We start from the raw sequence: 12,758 nt of genomic DNA, 5'->3' as shown, positions 1-12,758 counted from the left end.
ACATTTATACAACAGCATTCTCAGGACAAAAAGAATAACTGTAACTTTTTTCCTTCCCCCCCCCCCCCCCTTAAAGAGGGGAAAAAAATAATCTCATTCCCACTTTAAAATGGAGAAACTAAAGCAAGGGAAGAGCAGTACTCTGTCCTGACTGTGTGAGCTCAAGCAAACATCAGGCATGAATTCAGGCTGCCAGTTCATTGTTTTAGGTATTAACCTGTTCTGCCTGAGGTATCAAATTTGCTGTTCCAAACAAAACAACAGAAGCAGCAAGAACCAGAGAGGCACGAATGCACACATCCAGAGATTAACACGGTGGAGCAGCCAAAGGACCTGGATGCTTGCACTGAAGACAGAAGATTATACAGTAGAAGTAACTGCAGAGAACAGAAGTAGGGACTGCTCACACACCAGAGCCCACCCTTACCAGCATCAACCATCACGTTTCAGTTCCAGTCTCCTCCAGCACCAGGCACAGCAGAGCACTCTACCTCCAGCACAGCCTGGGGGGTGCCAGGGGAGAATAAAACAAGTTTCCTGATGTTGCTGACCTGTTAGATAGAACACCCCATCATCTCTGCGCTTCACAATTACATGATCTACTGCCAAGGTGATAGGAACAGGGCCGGGGGAGGTAGGATATACCCGGGGACTGTCATCCTGGAAAAAAACAAAGCAGAGAAAAGATTAACTGCTGTGAGAGCTCTGGCAACTCTGCGAAGGATTCCCCTTCCCCCCAGCCTTCACAGGAGTAGCGTTACTGATTGGCAGCACTGCCAGAACTCACCAAGGTCACCCACCATATGGAAAAGCCTAGCTTTATATACAAGGCTGCATGTGAGTCTTAATCTGTGTAGAAAGCACTCCCACAGATCAGAACCAAGTTCTATCATAACCATAATAAAGGTTGAGGAGAGGCCTATTACCATCACCCTGAAGGCTGCTCTCACAGTTATCATCCTACAAATGCCTGATCCAAACACCTAGCCAATATTCCTTAACCAAAAAAAGCCAATATCCCTTAGTCTGGAGATTTTCATGCTGCTGTGCAGCAACACAGGTTCCTGTTTGTCAGTGGAGCCAAAGCATTGCTTTCAAAAAGGTTTAATCAAGAACTTCTGTCAGTACCCCCCTCCTTAATATCAACCAGCTCTTACATAATGTTTTTCATCTGTAATTTGCTAAATGTTTACGGAAAAGGTTAAATATTTCCCATTTCACACAAGCGCTTGGAGAAAGAGGTATTTAATTCTTTCCCTTGAGTCTGCAGAACAGGTCATCAACAAAGCTGGGGAGAGAATCTGAATGTCACACTCCCATTTCTCCACAGTCTGATCACTCAACAATTCCATCGTGTTACTCGTTCATCCCTAAGGCATTTTTTAGAAGCAAAATAAAACAGTATCAGGAAAACAGGACCTCTACAGAAGCCCATAGCAATTCCACAGCATCCTTTCCCAAGGAGAATCTTGCGAGTGAGCTCTGCCCAGACAACCATCCTGGGGAAAATCTCCAGTTCCCCATACACTTACCTTCAATGTGATTTTGGTATCCACAACTTCTATCTCCATGGGGATCACCTCTGGAATTATTTCATCCTCAAGAAAGGGGCCAAGGTTGGTAAGGAAGGACATGAAGAACTCTGCTGTGTAACTGTGGACCAGCATATGAAGGAAGCCATTCTGAATAGCGAGTGGTGAATGCACAGCAGCATTAGGTCCTACTTCAAGACGTAAGCACACTTCTGGCTGGGTCTTATTAGCTTCAGGGACTGAAGGCTTCTCTACACCTGGATCTCCTAGAGCTATGGCAGAAAGATCTCACTGCAGAAGATGGCATCAGTAATAAGGTATAAAATCAAAGTAAGCCTCTTGAAAAGCCCTTTGCTGTCAGATGCCGAATGGAGTCAAGTTCAAAATGACAGCAGTCTGAAATCATCCTTCACAGGAAATGAATCCAAATTTCAAACGGCCAACAGTCCACATCACAGGAACTAACACCAGAACTAGACCGTTTAAGCTCCCAGACGCATCCCCCACCAAACTCACCACTCCGCTCTCCAGAGCTGATCATCTTTCCACTGTCCTCAACACTACCTAAGCTTGTATTCCCCTTTGCCCCCTCGTGGCCATAGGCAGTACTGTTAAGGGAAGGATCAACAGTCCCAAGAACTGCTCAGGCTTTCACTTCAAGTTTTGGGTTGTAGTTGCTTTTGGTTTCGGTTTTTTTGGAGCTGGGTTGGTTTGTGTTTTTTTTCGGTTGGTTTTGGTTTGGTTTTTACTTTTTTCTTTAATTCAAATTTATCCCTGGGGAAGCACCCTAGCCCAGAAGCATTATTCTCAGGGCAGGAGTAACTTCAGGGTTTCCCTAGATAGCTTTATTCACTCTTTTAATTAATTTTATGCATCCTAACAGCAACTAAAAAAATCCCAGTCAATGATTACTAGGCACCATACAGCTTGACTGTGTAGGCACTTTGGAAACATCTTTCAAATACCAGATTTGAACAACTGACAGAAAGATTCTTAGCATTCCCTCACACACAAGTCAGATTCAATCCTAAATACAGTAAACATTAACACTGAAGTACCAGTTAAAATGCAATATTCCTTGAGGGTGACCGGTATAAAAAGCCATTTATAAAAGTGCAGCTATAAAAGCAGCAGGCTCCAAGAGCAGTGACTTACCCAGATAGCCACGCAGATACTGCCACATTCCAACGTTGTTCAGTTGCTCGGGAACCACGTTCATTACTTGTAAAGCAACAGACAAATCATCACCTCGTGCCTCTATTCCACAGTTCACCTCGTTCATCTTCAACACCAGGACAGACACCTAAACCAGCAGGTAACAAGCTCACTTATTAAAACAAACACAACCACAGGGTTCACTTCCAGATTCACTTAGACACAATATTACAGTGAAAAGGAACAGAACTCTGACCAGCTGAAGGCTGGGGTCTTCACTCTGTGAAGTCGAGCTGTTTATTTCAGGAGACACTCCACCCTCATCCTCTGCCATCAGGCTTGCTCTACTGCCTGTGTCATTGTGGACCTGAGGAAGATGCCCTGAGGGAAGAGGGTCCAGGCTGGGTTCTGAAATGGAAAGAACAACTTGATCCTATTTCTTTTTCTGGTTTAAGTCCCGATCTCAGTATCTGCTTGAACCTCATTCCCTATCAGCCTATACCATCCTCTAGGGAACTCTCTCCAGCTCCTCAGATGAATTTAAGCAATAGAGCTGAAGTGAAAGATGTCCAATGAAATGCTCAGTGTACCCTACTTCCAACCAGCCCTTACTAAACCATTCCTAAATACTATGTACCATCCAGCCACCTGCCCACACTTACAGTCCTTGCTCTAGTATGGCCAAATGCCTTAGAACACCACTGTGATGTGCAGGGGTCACCCTCCCCACTCATTTATACTCCTCATCTCAAAGAAAAGGCACCTATAAAAGCAGAAAGAGCCATTGTGGGTGAACTACTCATAACCTTCAAAAAGAAGGAGTGGCACAAGTGAATTCCATACAAGCACAGCAACTCAGTTACCCATGGCAGAAAACTGTTCACTGGTGTGAATAAGAGTTGGGGAGAGGGTAAAGCCAAGCGCTTGTTACCAGAGTCTGTAAGCATCACAAAGCCGTCACTGCCATCGCTGTCCACAGACAGCCCATCCTCAGGGCCGCTCCCATCCACAGATGTGGTGTCAAAGGAATGTTGGGATGCTGTCCTCTTCATGGAGAAGAAACGCATTCGGCTGCTGCCACCCCCGCCTGGAGTCACTGCTCCCTCTTCTGCTTTGGGCACAGAATCCCTACCGAAAAAAAAAAGTGATAAAGGTAAACAGCTTAGCCTCCAGATTATACAGATACTGGGCTGGACTCTGAACACTTGCAAGTCAGACTTCAGTGTACTTAGACCAACCCCAAGAGATGAAGATCTAACCTATCTCTAATCCAAATGATATGGAAAGAAAGGGAGCAGTCAGCCTGCATTTCCCCCCCTTCCCTGCAGCCTTGCTGCTGCCTTTGTGAAGCACAGGAGGATGGCCCACTCACTTGGCTGGGGGGAGAGAGAGCATTTTCTGCATGGTGGAGGTCATCTTCTCCCGGCTCAGGCTCAGAGCATCTTTTGTTATAGACATGGCTTCTTTGGTGAGGTCCATAGTCACGTGCAGAGCTTCTTTTGTGGCATCCTTTGTGATATGCAGTGCACTAGACAACTCCACCTCTATGTTCTTCAAAGGGATGAGTTCTGCCTGGCCATTGAGAGTGACGTGTCCTCTCCCCAAGGGCTGTGTGTCTGAAGTTGGGCTAGAAGGGAGGGCAGGGGGGCTCTGAGGATGGCTTCTGGTCTCTGCTGGTCTTTCTGCAACCAGGGCTTCCACAGCTTCATGTGCTTCCTCTATCAAAACTTTCTCCTCTACACTCTTACTGTGCGAAGCTGTACTCAGAGCTCCATCACTTGCGGATCTTGGGAGTCTCTCCAGCTGTACACTGGTTACACTGGTACCGGTATTTTCAATCCCACTGTCTTCTGGGACCTCTGAGGTACTGCATATTCCCTTCTCTGAACTGGTCTCTGATTTCAGCTCCTTCTCTTCAGCCACCAGCCCCTCCTTGCTGTCTGAAGGTGAGAGCTCAGACTCGATCAGGCTTGTTGTGTCCGAGTCAAGGGATCTGGGTTCCAAGACAGACCCTGGTGCGGGGTTCATGAGTAGGGCCACTTCGGCGCTATGGAACATAACTCCTACACAAGCAGACACGGGATCTAAAGGAGACCCAGTCACTTCCTGGGTATCTTGGGCCAACTGCTCCTGTAGCGCTTGCAGAACTTCTTTCATCCGGAGCAGCACCAAGTATTGGTAGTGGTTGAGCCGAACTTTGACATGAACAGATGAGGACACAAGCACATGGATATCAGCAGACGCTTCTACTTCTTTATTATCTACTCCATCATCAATTTCACAGTCAGATTCTCCCAAGACATCCATTGTTTCTGGGACCTTGTAGATGTTCTTCAGATCCTGGTCAGTCTTCGATCTTTGACAAACCCCATGTTCTCTGGAAAGGTTCTCGTTCTTGGAGTGATTGCTAAAGCTGGCAGAAGGCTTGATTTTCAACTCAGCGGCTGCCAATTCCTGTCGCTTAGATATCTGAGCTTGCCCCCATCTCTTGGGAAGGCAGGCCCAAATGGAAAGGGGAAAAGGGTCAATAAAGTTAAGGGCTCTGCCCTTTGAGCTTTCAGCCCCCTCGAAGTCCAGGCAAAGGTCAGTGAAATTCATAGACCATAGATCTTCAGAGGCAGAGGTTTTGTGTAGTAGCTGGGGAAAGCCTGGATGCTTCTGAGGCCTGTCATCCACCTCATATGCATGGCGCAAGAAAAGGGTGTGGAGGAGGCTGAAATTGTCCTGAGACCTTGGGAACTTGGTGTAGCTGGAGTGGAAGAATTCTGAACTGGCAAATTTACGGAAGAGGCTCTGGAGGTCCTGACAGCTGCAGAAGGGAGCGTGGCGGGTGTTGGTGGCAGTCATCTCCGACATGCAAATGCAGAGTCTCTGTGGACGATCTTGATGGTCAGTGACTTTCTTCTCCACAGGGATGTTAAGCTACACAGAGGAGAAAGACATTACAAGTAAAGTGGTGAAAAGGGAAATTAACAGAGGCTTATCCTGGCCATTTACACAGAAGGTCAGCTGTGGAATATATAAACAATTGAGAAGTCTTGGTCTCTACTAAAATCCCAAGAGCTGGACTAGACACTCAATTTATCCCTATCTGAAAAATTAAGTAAAATTTAGAAACCAGGGAAGAGGAATCAGACACGAGGGAATTTGAACTGAGTTTTATTTTAGGTTCTTTCGCCATCCATCACTTACGCAGCAGCTCAACATACAACATTCACTTTGATCTTTCTCTGCAAGGACCTACTACACTTTCAGACCTTTAAGCCTCCTCACAGAACTGCTAACAAAGGTAGTCAATGACAAACACCATAGGATGTCAGTGCAGCAGACATAGGCCCACTGGGAATGCTATGAGAGTCACAGTGGTTTCCAAAGGCCAGAAAACAACTTTTGACTACTTGAACCATCAATTTCTCCTTGAAACTGTTTTCATAAATACTGACTTGCCTGCCTATTCAGGACTAGAACTCAAGCACCTGTTTTGCCACCCATAGATCAAAACAAAACTATCACAAGTGGTAGACAGAAGAAAGCTAGAGAAAGGCAGAGGTTTTGTTTTCTCATTCTGGATTCCAGCTACGTCCTGGTCTCATGTTCCTTCCACAACAGGGAGGGAGGAAAGGAACACTGAAGACTGGGAAAGGAAGAAAATGAATGGTACCTTCAGTCGGAAGCCATCCAGTCGAACATCGACATGCTCATCATGCTTGCCTGAGTCCTCCAGCTTGTAGATAGCTTTGAACTGCTCCAAGCTGCGATAAAGATCCAGACAGAAGAGGTTTATCCAGAGCACGCTTGCTGTATCCAGCGTAAGCGTCAGGCCATTCAGCTGTACATACAGGTTTGGGCATGGAACTAGAATGAAACAGAATCGAGACAGATTAATAACAGCAGAAAAGGCACTCCAGGTGGTCTGCAGCTCAGTGTATAACCTGCCAATGGAGAGGGCTTCAACACCCACTGGAAGATGGATCTCTTGATGAAAGGGAGAAGCTGTGGTGCACCAGAGAAACAAGGTGTTCCAGGTCTCACATCAAGCCAACTGCAGAGCACCCAAAGCACCCTACAGTCCCACTCCACTGCTAATCAATAGGGCAGAACTCCAAGAGCTGGGTAGACATTAGCTCCTTCAATATATTCCTGGATACGTTACTTTTCAAGCATAACTTTGCCTCCACATTTTGCACCAGGCAAACTCTATCCCACTTTCCCACAGGCAAAAAAAAAAAAAAAAAAAAAAAATTTTGAAAGGCAAACATCAGAAAACTAAACAAAAATGGACACCCAGAGAACAGTAACAGGGTTAACACACCTAAAGAATTAAGAGTTGACTGATTCTTTAAGAAACTTATGAAAGAAGGTGCTAACCTTGGTGTATTACCTGGAAAGTCCTGATTGTCTGGGAAGTAATACTCTGTGAATTCAATATGGATTGCAGAGACCTGATCGGGAAGTTTGAACAATTTTCTACTACATGAAAGCAAGGTGGAGGGTTTCTTACTTTGTTGACCAGCTGTAGAAACCTGTAAACACAATGGTATGCAGTTGTGCAGAATTCAGATTTGGCAAAACAAAGCGTCCCAGTAACCCTGCAGTCTCCCGTATTCAATCCATCTCATTTACACATCAAACATACTGTGCTTTCAAGTAAAAATAAAACTTTTTTCTACCTGCTAATATTGCCAACTCCTCTCCTTTGAGGGTATTTAGTTCTTTATGTCTCCTGTCACTGCTAGTAAGAGCCATGACAGTCAGAATTAGGTGATGTGAATAAACAGAACTGAAATCTCTCATAGCTTTCTTCAAGATTAACAGCATATCAGTAAGTCCATTATAGTATCTGGTACCAACTATGCTCTTGCAATGATTACAGGGTATATGGATGTAGGGCCTCATCCAGACTAGTGATGCTTTCTGTCCTGGGTCAGAAAGCATGACATAAGACTTATTCCTTCTCTGTCAAAAATCCATAACGTCACTAACTTCTCAAATGCATGAAATCTTTTACCCTGGGCCTGCCTCATGCTTGATGCAAGTTTAGATGTGAACAGACACAGAGTGCAGAAATTCTGTGGTTATGCATGAAATTTCCTCTGAACATGAAAATTATCAGCAGTTCATACTTGGTTTGTAAGTTTTACATGCAACATAACAATGGCATTTGGGTTCTCTGGCCAGAGTGTTGGTTGTCTTGGATGACATAGTATTTGCATGATTTATTTCAATCATATCAGATAAAATTTCTTTTTTAAAAACGACATGAACATCTCCAGACACTGCTCAAATCCCTACCTGGTGAACATCCAAGTCATCCACTCGAACTACCATACAGCTGGATCGAAGCCGGTTCCAGGGAGGGTGCCGGAGTCGTGGCAAACTTGTGGGAGGTACACGGCCTTTCTCTAAGGGACTTTTATGAGGACTCAAAGAAGTATCTGTGGGGATAGAAAAGCAGAACCAGCAGGGTTTTACTCATCTCCTTTGCAGCGAACTTCACCATCAACACCAACACTTATGTGTTTACAGAAGAGAATTAAAAACCACCAAATTAGGAACAGATGGGCAGAGCCAGGCAGGAAAACAAACTTAGGACTTTTGAAGGAAGACCACTGTGAAAGATGAGTCTGCTCTGTAGCAAGAGAACACATTCTTCAGGCAGGCTTTAAGTATTTAATTTACTCTTTATACACTCACTTACAGAGCAACTCAATAAATAAGCTAGGAAAGTGACCACTGCAGTCTGTCCGTTCTTGCTGCAGTGTTATTCCAGTATGATAGCCACTTTCCTTTGCCATTATATTTATGATTTTTAGTGTGCTATGAGTTCTGCACCAAGAAATCAGCCTGCTAAATTGGGGAAAGGTAACTAGAGATATTGCTGGATGGAGCAAAATTGTTATCGCCTCCTGCTTTAGTACGACTTTTATCAAATACCATTACCTGGTTTCCTTCTGAAGGGGGAAAGTGGAGTCCTGGCAAATGCAGGGTCCATTTCTTCATAAAGCTTCTCAACCTTGCTTTGAAATTCACTGACCAACTTCTTTGCCCACTGTCCCCGTGTTTCCATTGCTTCACTGTACCTCACCCAATGCTTGCAGGCGTCTCCTGCACGAAAGCAAACATCCTGGCTTTAAAAATGAGGTTCCTGGATAAACACAACCCTCCTGTGCCCCTCAAATGTATGTAAATCTGTACAGCATTCCTCTTTATTGATATCAGATCTGGAATATGCAGTATGCAGCATACCAAGTGCTTGTGAAACAAGTGCAGGCTTTCACACAACAGAGCTTGTCCTACTAGCAAGTGTTCCAAATTCAAGTGTTGGGAAAAACGCCAATGTCACTTTTCCTTGATTCTTCAGTTGACCACAAACAGATTTTCTCCTGGGATACATCCTATAACCCTTCCAAATTGATTAAGCACATGTAAGAACCAGATCCAGAGCTTAAGCAACTGAAAAGGAATCCGAAGTTTCAACTTTACGTCTTTACAACAGACAGCAACTTATTTCTTTCTTTGTACTTTGCCAGCAACTTGTCAGTCATCCACTGGCAGGTAAGTTAGATTAACCCTGCCCATGAGGATTTAAGTCCCAAGTCCTTTGTGTAGCTTCTCTTCCAGTCCTGCCTGAAACCATATAGCATCACTGTTCTTCAAATTCTTTTTTATCCCCCACCTCAAGCTGGGAGGCCACATGCTCCCCTACCTGCCCTGTGGAAAGGATAATAGTCAAAAGCCATCCTCCTGAAGGTCAGCTGCATGGCACCTCCCAGCATCCCATGCTTCAAAGCACCTGTGGAAAACAGAACGAAGAAAACCATGATCGGCTCTGCAATCCAAGTCCCAATCCAGGAGAATTCAGAACAACATTGCTTTGATTGCCACCACTGATTGATTTTCACTGTGGCCAGTATTAGGGTACCATCTTTTAGAAAGCTGTATCAAAATGACCTAGGCAAGGAAAAGGAATGTAACTGAATGTAACAGGCCAACAGTTTATATTGTAAGAACCAGACCTAGAATCTCAAATACCAAAATGTGAGATCTCATTGCTTCCCAGGGCCCTATCAATTACACTTCCCACTACAACAACCAGCACTTGTGTCTCCAACACTAAGATGTTGATAACAGCAGCTCAAGAGACAGTGATACACAGACCAATTAAAAAAATATCTGGAATAGTGATAGACGTGGGTAGGAGAATTTTTTTTTTTTTTAAAGGGTAGATGTGTAAAAACAAACAGAACAACTTGGATCAGAGATGGCTCTACAGAGCGGGGGGCACATTTGCCTCAAAAGAGAAAAAAAGTACTTAGAAGTATATCTCAGTAGGGGGGAGCTAGAAGTAAAACAGGTACTAGTTATCACAACCTTGCTTGAAAAGAACATGGTAGGCAGGGGAATGTTCTGTCAAAGGTGGCAAAGAATCCTTGTAGCTATGCTACTGTCAATGTCCTGAATGCTGTCAAAACATTTTCTCACACATGGAGTGATCACGCTTTATTCCCATTGCTCAATACCAGATTGTTCCTAGAGCATATCCTCTACCACTTCAACCAGGTAACTGGCAACCACGACCACTGATGGACTTCCCCATGTTTGTCCCATGGAGCCAAGAAAGATTTTTCCAATACCTGGTTCAGACAGACAGAACTGATCTCTCCATCAGCCTGAACAACTGCCTGTTGCCTCACTGGGAAACAGTAACATGAAAGATGCTTGTTTTCAAGAGGAAAATCCTCCTTCAAGGCAGAAAACTGATGACTGGATTAATGTTTTCCTCCTGCAGTGTCCTCCTGATGCTACTCTCAGTTACCTGACTCTCGAGTGTGGCTGTCATCGCAGATATGCAGATCCAAGTGTGAGATGAGGAGGTGGTATGATGACTCTTTCATATCATACTTATCAAAGTATTGTCCAATGCTACTTGTATTCGGGCTGACTCCGAACGGCTGAGACCAGGACTGCTGGGTACTTGGAGCAGGCGGTGTGATCTATTAGAGAGAGACAAGCTCAGTAAGAACTAATAGAAAGAAGAAAAAAAAAAAAAAAAAAAAAAGAAAAGAAAAAAAATAAGAGATGTTATAATACAATTAAAAACAACTCATGCAATCTTCCAGCCTGCAAGGCATCAATTTATAGAAATTTAATTGGGAGTCCAGAAGTCTGGATTCTTTCCTATGTTCTCATGAGCAAAACTCTTTGTGTGTGGTTCTGCCTTCTCTACATCAAGCTACCGGTCACTTACCTTGAAATACGCTTTAAGACTCCTGGACAAAAAGGGCTAACTATCCCTGACTCCCCCTTCTATGTAATCTCACTGCACTATGTGCATAGCCCTACTTCCCCAGAGCTTCCACCACCAGCAGCAATATTCCTCTACCCTCATCCTTGTCCCAGAAAACATCTTTTGTCCTCTGCCCTCACATATTTACTCTGTGACATGCATCAAAGAATTACTCAGCACAGTATTTTCAAAACAAAGAAAGTGGTAAGGGAAGTTGAAGGTTACTGGCAGGAGCAGCTGTTCTAAGGTTTTCATACACTGTTAAGCTATATGCAAACCAAAGAACAACTGCAAAAATCAAGAGCTCTCTCCAGAGTATTAGGAAGAAAAAAAGAAACCCCCAAAACAACAGTGAAATTGGATGCCAATGTTTTCCCTTGGGCATCACAGCTCGCTATGGTTTTATGTCATAATTTATTATACCAGAGTCCCTTCCCCCAGGCCTACGCAGATTGTCATTCAGAGGCAGAAAAGATTATTTCTAGAACATATTTATTGCTTACTCCCAAACCAAATCCTTGTGGGACCCTCTGCAACTTTCCATGTGCCAGCCAAATCCAGAAAGCCATGCAACTTAACACCACTTTTTCCCTGCCATCAGACAGAATCTAGCCTGTAACTATGTATGAACATTTTCTAATACTTATTGGCAATGAATCCAACTCCTTTGGTCATGTCATTACCGAACAATAGCTCACAATCCACGTGATGCTGACCTGACACCAGGTAAGCCTACCAGTTCCTGTCAAGGAGATGCTCTGTGAGCAAGGGTGAGATGCCACACAAACAGAAACCGTCTCTTTCACCTTGACTTTTCCTTTTTCCTGGCAGACCAACATCCAAATCATGACTCACTCACCTGTACAGACTCTGGTGCCAAGCTTTTCCTCTGCTGGGCAGACTTCTCCATGGCTTCACTCAGAGACTCTGCATATTTCATCATTGCTTTCAGCTGAGAGTCTGTGAGCACCCAGAGCAGGTCATCAAGGAGAAACATCAGCTTAGATGCCATCACATTGCAATCTTTGGTCTGAAACATCAAGGAGGAGTCAGGGACTTTAAGAATTGCAACCCCATACATGCATTCTTCATAGTACACAGAAGCTGTAGCAGAAACAAGAGATGCTGCTCTGAAACTGAGAAGTTAACTTATCTGGTGGATATCCACAGTACCTCCTCTGAGAGGAAAGTAGTCAAAGCTACCTCCTCTTTAGGAGGCAAATTGCTCACTGATTTAAAGAAAAAAAAAAAAAGATGGTTTAGTTTTGGTTGGGTTTTTTTATCATCACATTTCCATTGACAGCTAAAAATAAGGTTACCAGGCATTAATCTCCCACTAAAGAGATGACAGCTCTCCTTGGGATGTTCCAACAAATTTAAAAACTTGCTCCATACATGTTAACCTCCCTGGGGAAATAAACTGCTTTGACATTTGGTAAGAACACAGCTGTCTCCAACAGACAACGCAGAGCGATATAGCAGCTTGGGCTCAACAGTTGTGAAGGAAAAGAACGGTTGCTGAGGAACGTGGGAAGAAATATGCATCATACTGCACCAGGCAGCAAGACTGTATCCTGCAAAGTATGGAGGAAACTCTCACCCTTCTCTTGAGAGAGATCTGGATCCTCCCCTGGTTGGTAATGAGTCTCAGAGGAGTAGTAACAGGATCCTGATCGCCATTGTCAGTGGCATCTGCTTCTATCCGAAGTGTCTGCCAGGTGAGCTCTTTGAATGTCAAAACCTACCCAGAAGGAGAAAAATAGGAAAATGTTGAGATTTTCAAC

General features: G+C 44.2%; 1 protein-coding gene across 3 annotated transcripts in view; it reads right to left on the bottom strand.

Moving 5' to 3' along the window:
• UHRF1BP1 (UHRF1 binding protein 1) overlaps positions 1 to 12,758 on the bottom strand; it is a 35,545-nt gene that overhangs the window by 5,655 nt on the left and 17,132 nt on the right. For 2 of the 3 annotated variants that reach the window (XM_029999467.2, XM_041119660.1), the window contains exons 6-19: positions 12,575 to 12,715; positions 11,834 to 12,004; positions 10,504 to 10,681; positions 9,394 to 9,480; positions 8,628 to 8,792; positions 7,980 to 8,122; positions 7,069 to 7,210; positions 6,349 to 6,542; positions 4,060 to 5,609; positions 3,619 to 3,815; positions 2,944 to 3,095; positions 2,688 to 2,835; positions 1,533 to 1,804; positions 552 to 660 (exon numbers count right to left, since the gene is read on the bottom strand). In XM_029999467.2, the coding sequence (XP_029855327.1) occupies positions 552 to 660; positions 1,533 to 1,804; positions 2,688 to 2,835; positions 2,944 to 3,095; positions 3,619 to 3,815; positions 4,060 to 5,609; positions 6,349 to 6,542; positions 7,069 to 7,210; positions 7,980 to 8,122; positions 8,628 to 8,792; positions 9,394 to 9,480; positions 10,504 to 10,681; positions 11,834 to 12,004; positions 12,575 to 12,715 (3,649 nt within the window). Of the gene's footprint in view, positions 1 to 551; positions 661 to 1,532; positions 1,805 to 2,687; positions 2,836 to 2,943; positions 3,096 to 3,351; positions 3,451 to 3,618; positions 3,816 to 4,059; positions 5,610 to 6,348; positions 6,543 to 7,068; positions 7,211 to 7,979; positions 8,123 to 8,627; positions 8,793 to 9,393; positions 9,481 to 10,503; positions 10,682 to 11,833; positions 12,005 to 12,574; positions 12,716 to 12,758 lie in introns of those variants that run through there. The other variant, XM_041119661.1, reaches the window with a different exon arrangement.

The sequence above is a fragment of the Aquila chrysaetos genome, chromosome 24 (genome assembly GCF_900496995.4).
Source record: "Aquila chrysaetos chrysaetos chromosome 24, bAquChr1.4, whole genome shotgun sequence".
Lineage (NCBI taxonomy): Eukaryota > Metazoa > Chordata > Aves > Accipitriformes > Accipitridae > Aquila > Aquila chrysaetos.
The sequence above is the reverse complement of the archived record's forward strand: the minus strand, read 5'-3'. Positions and strand labels throughout refer to the sequence as shown.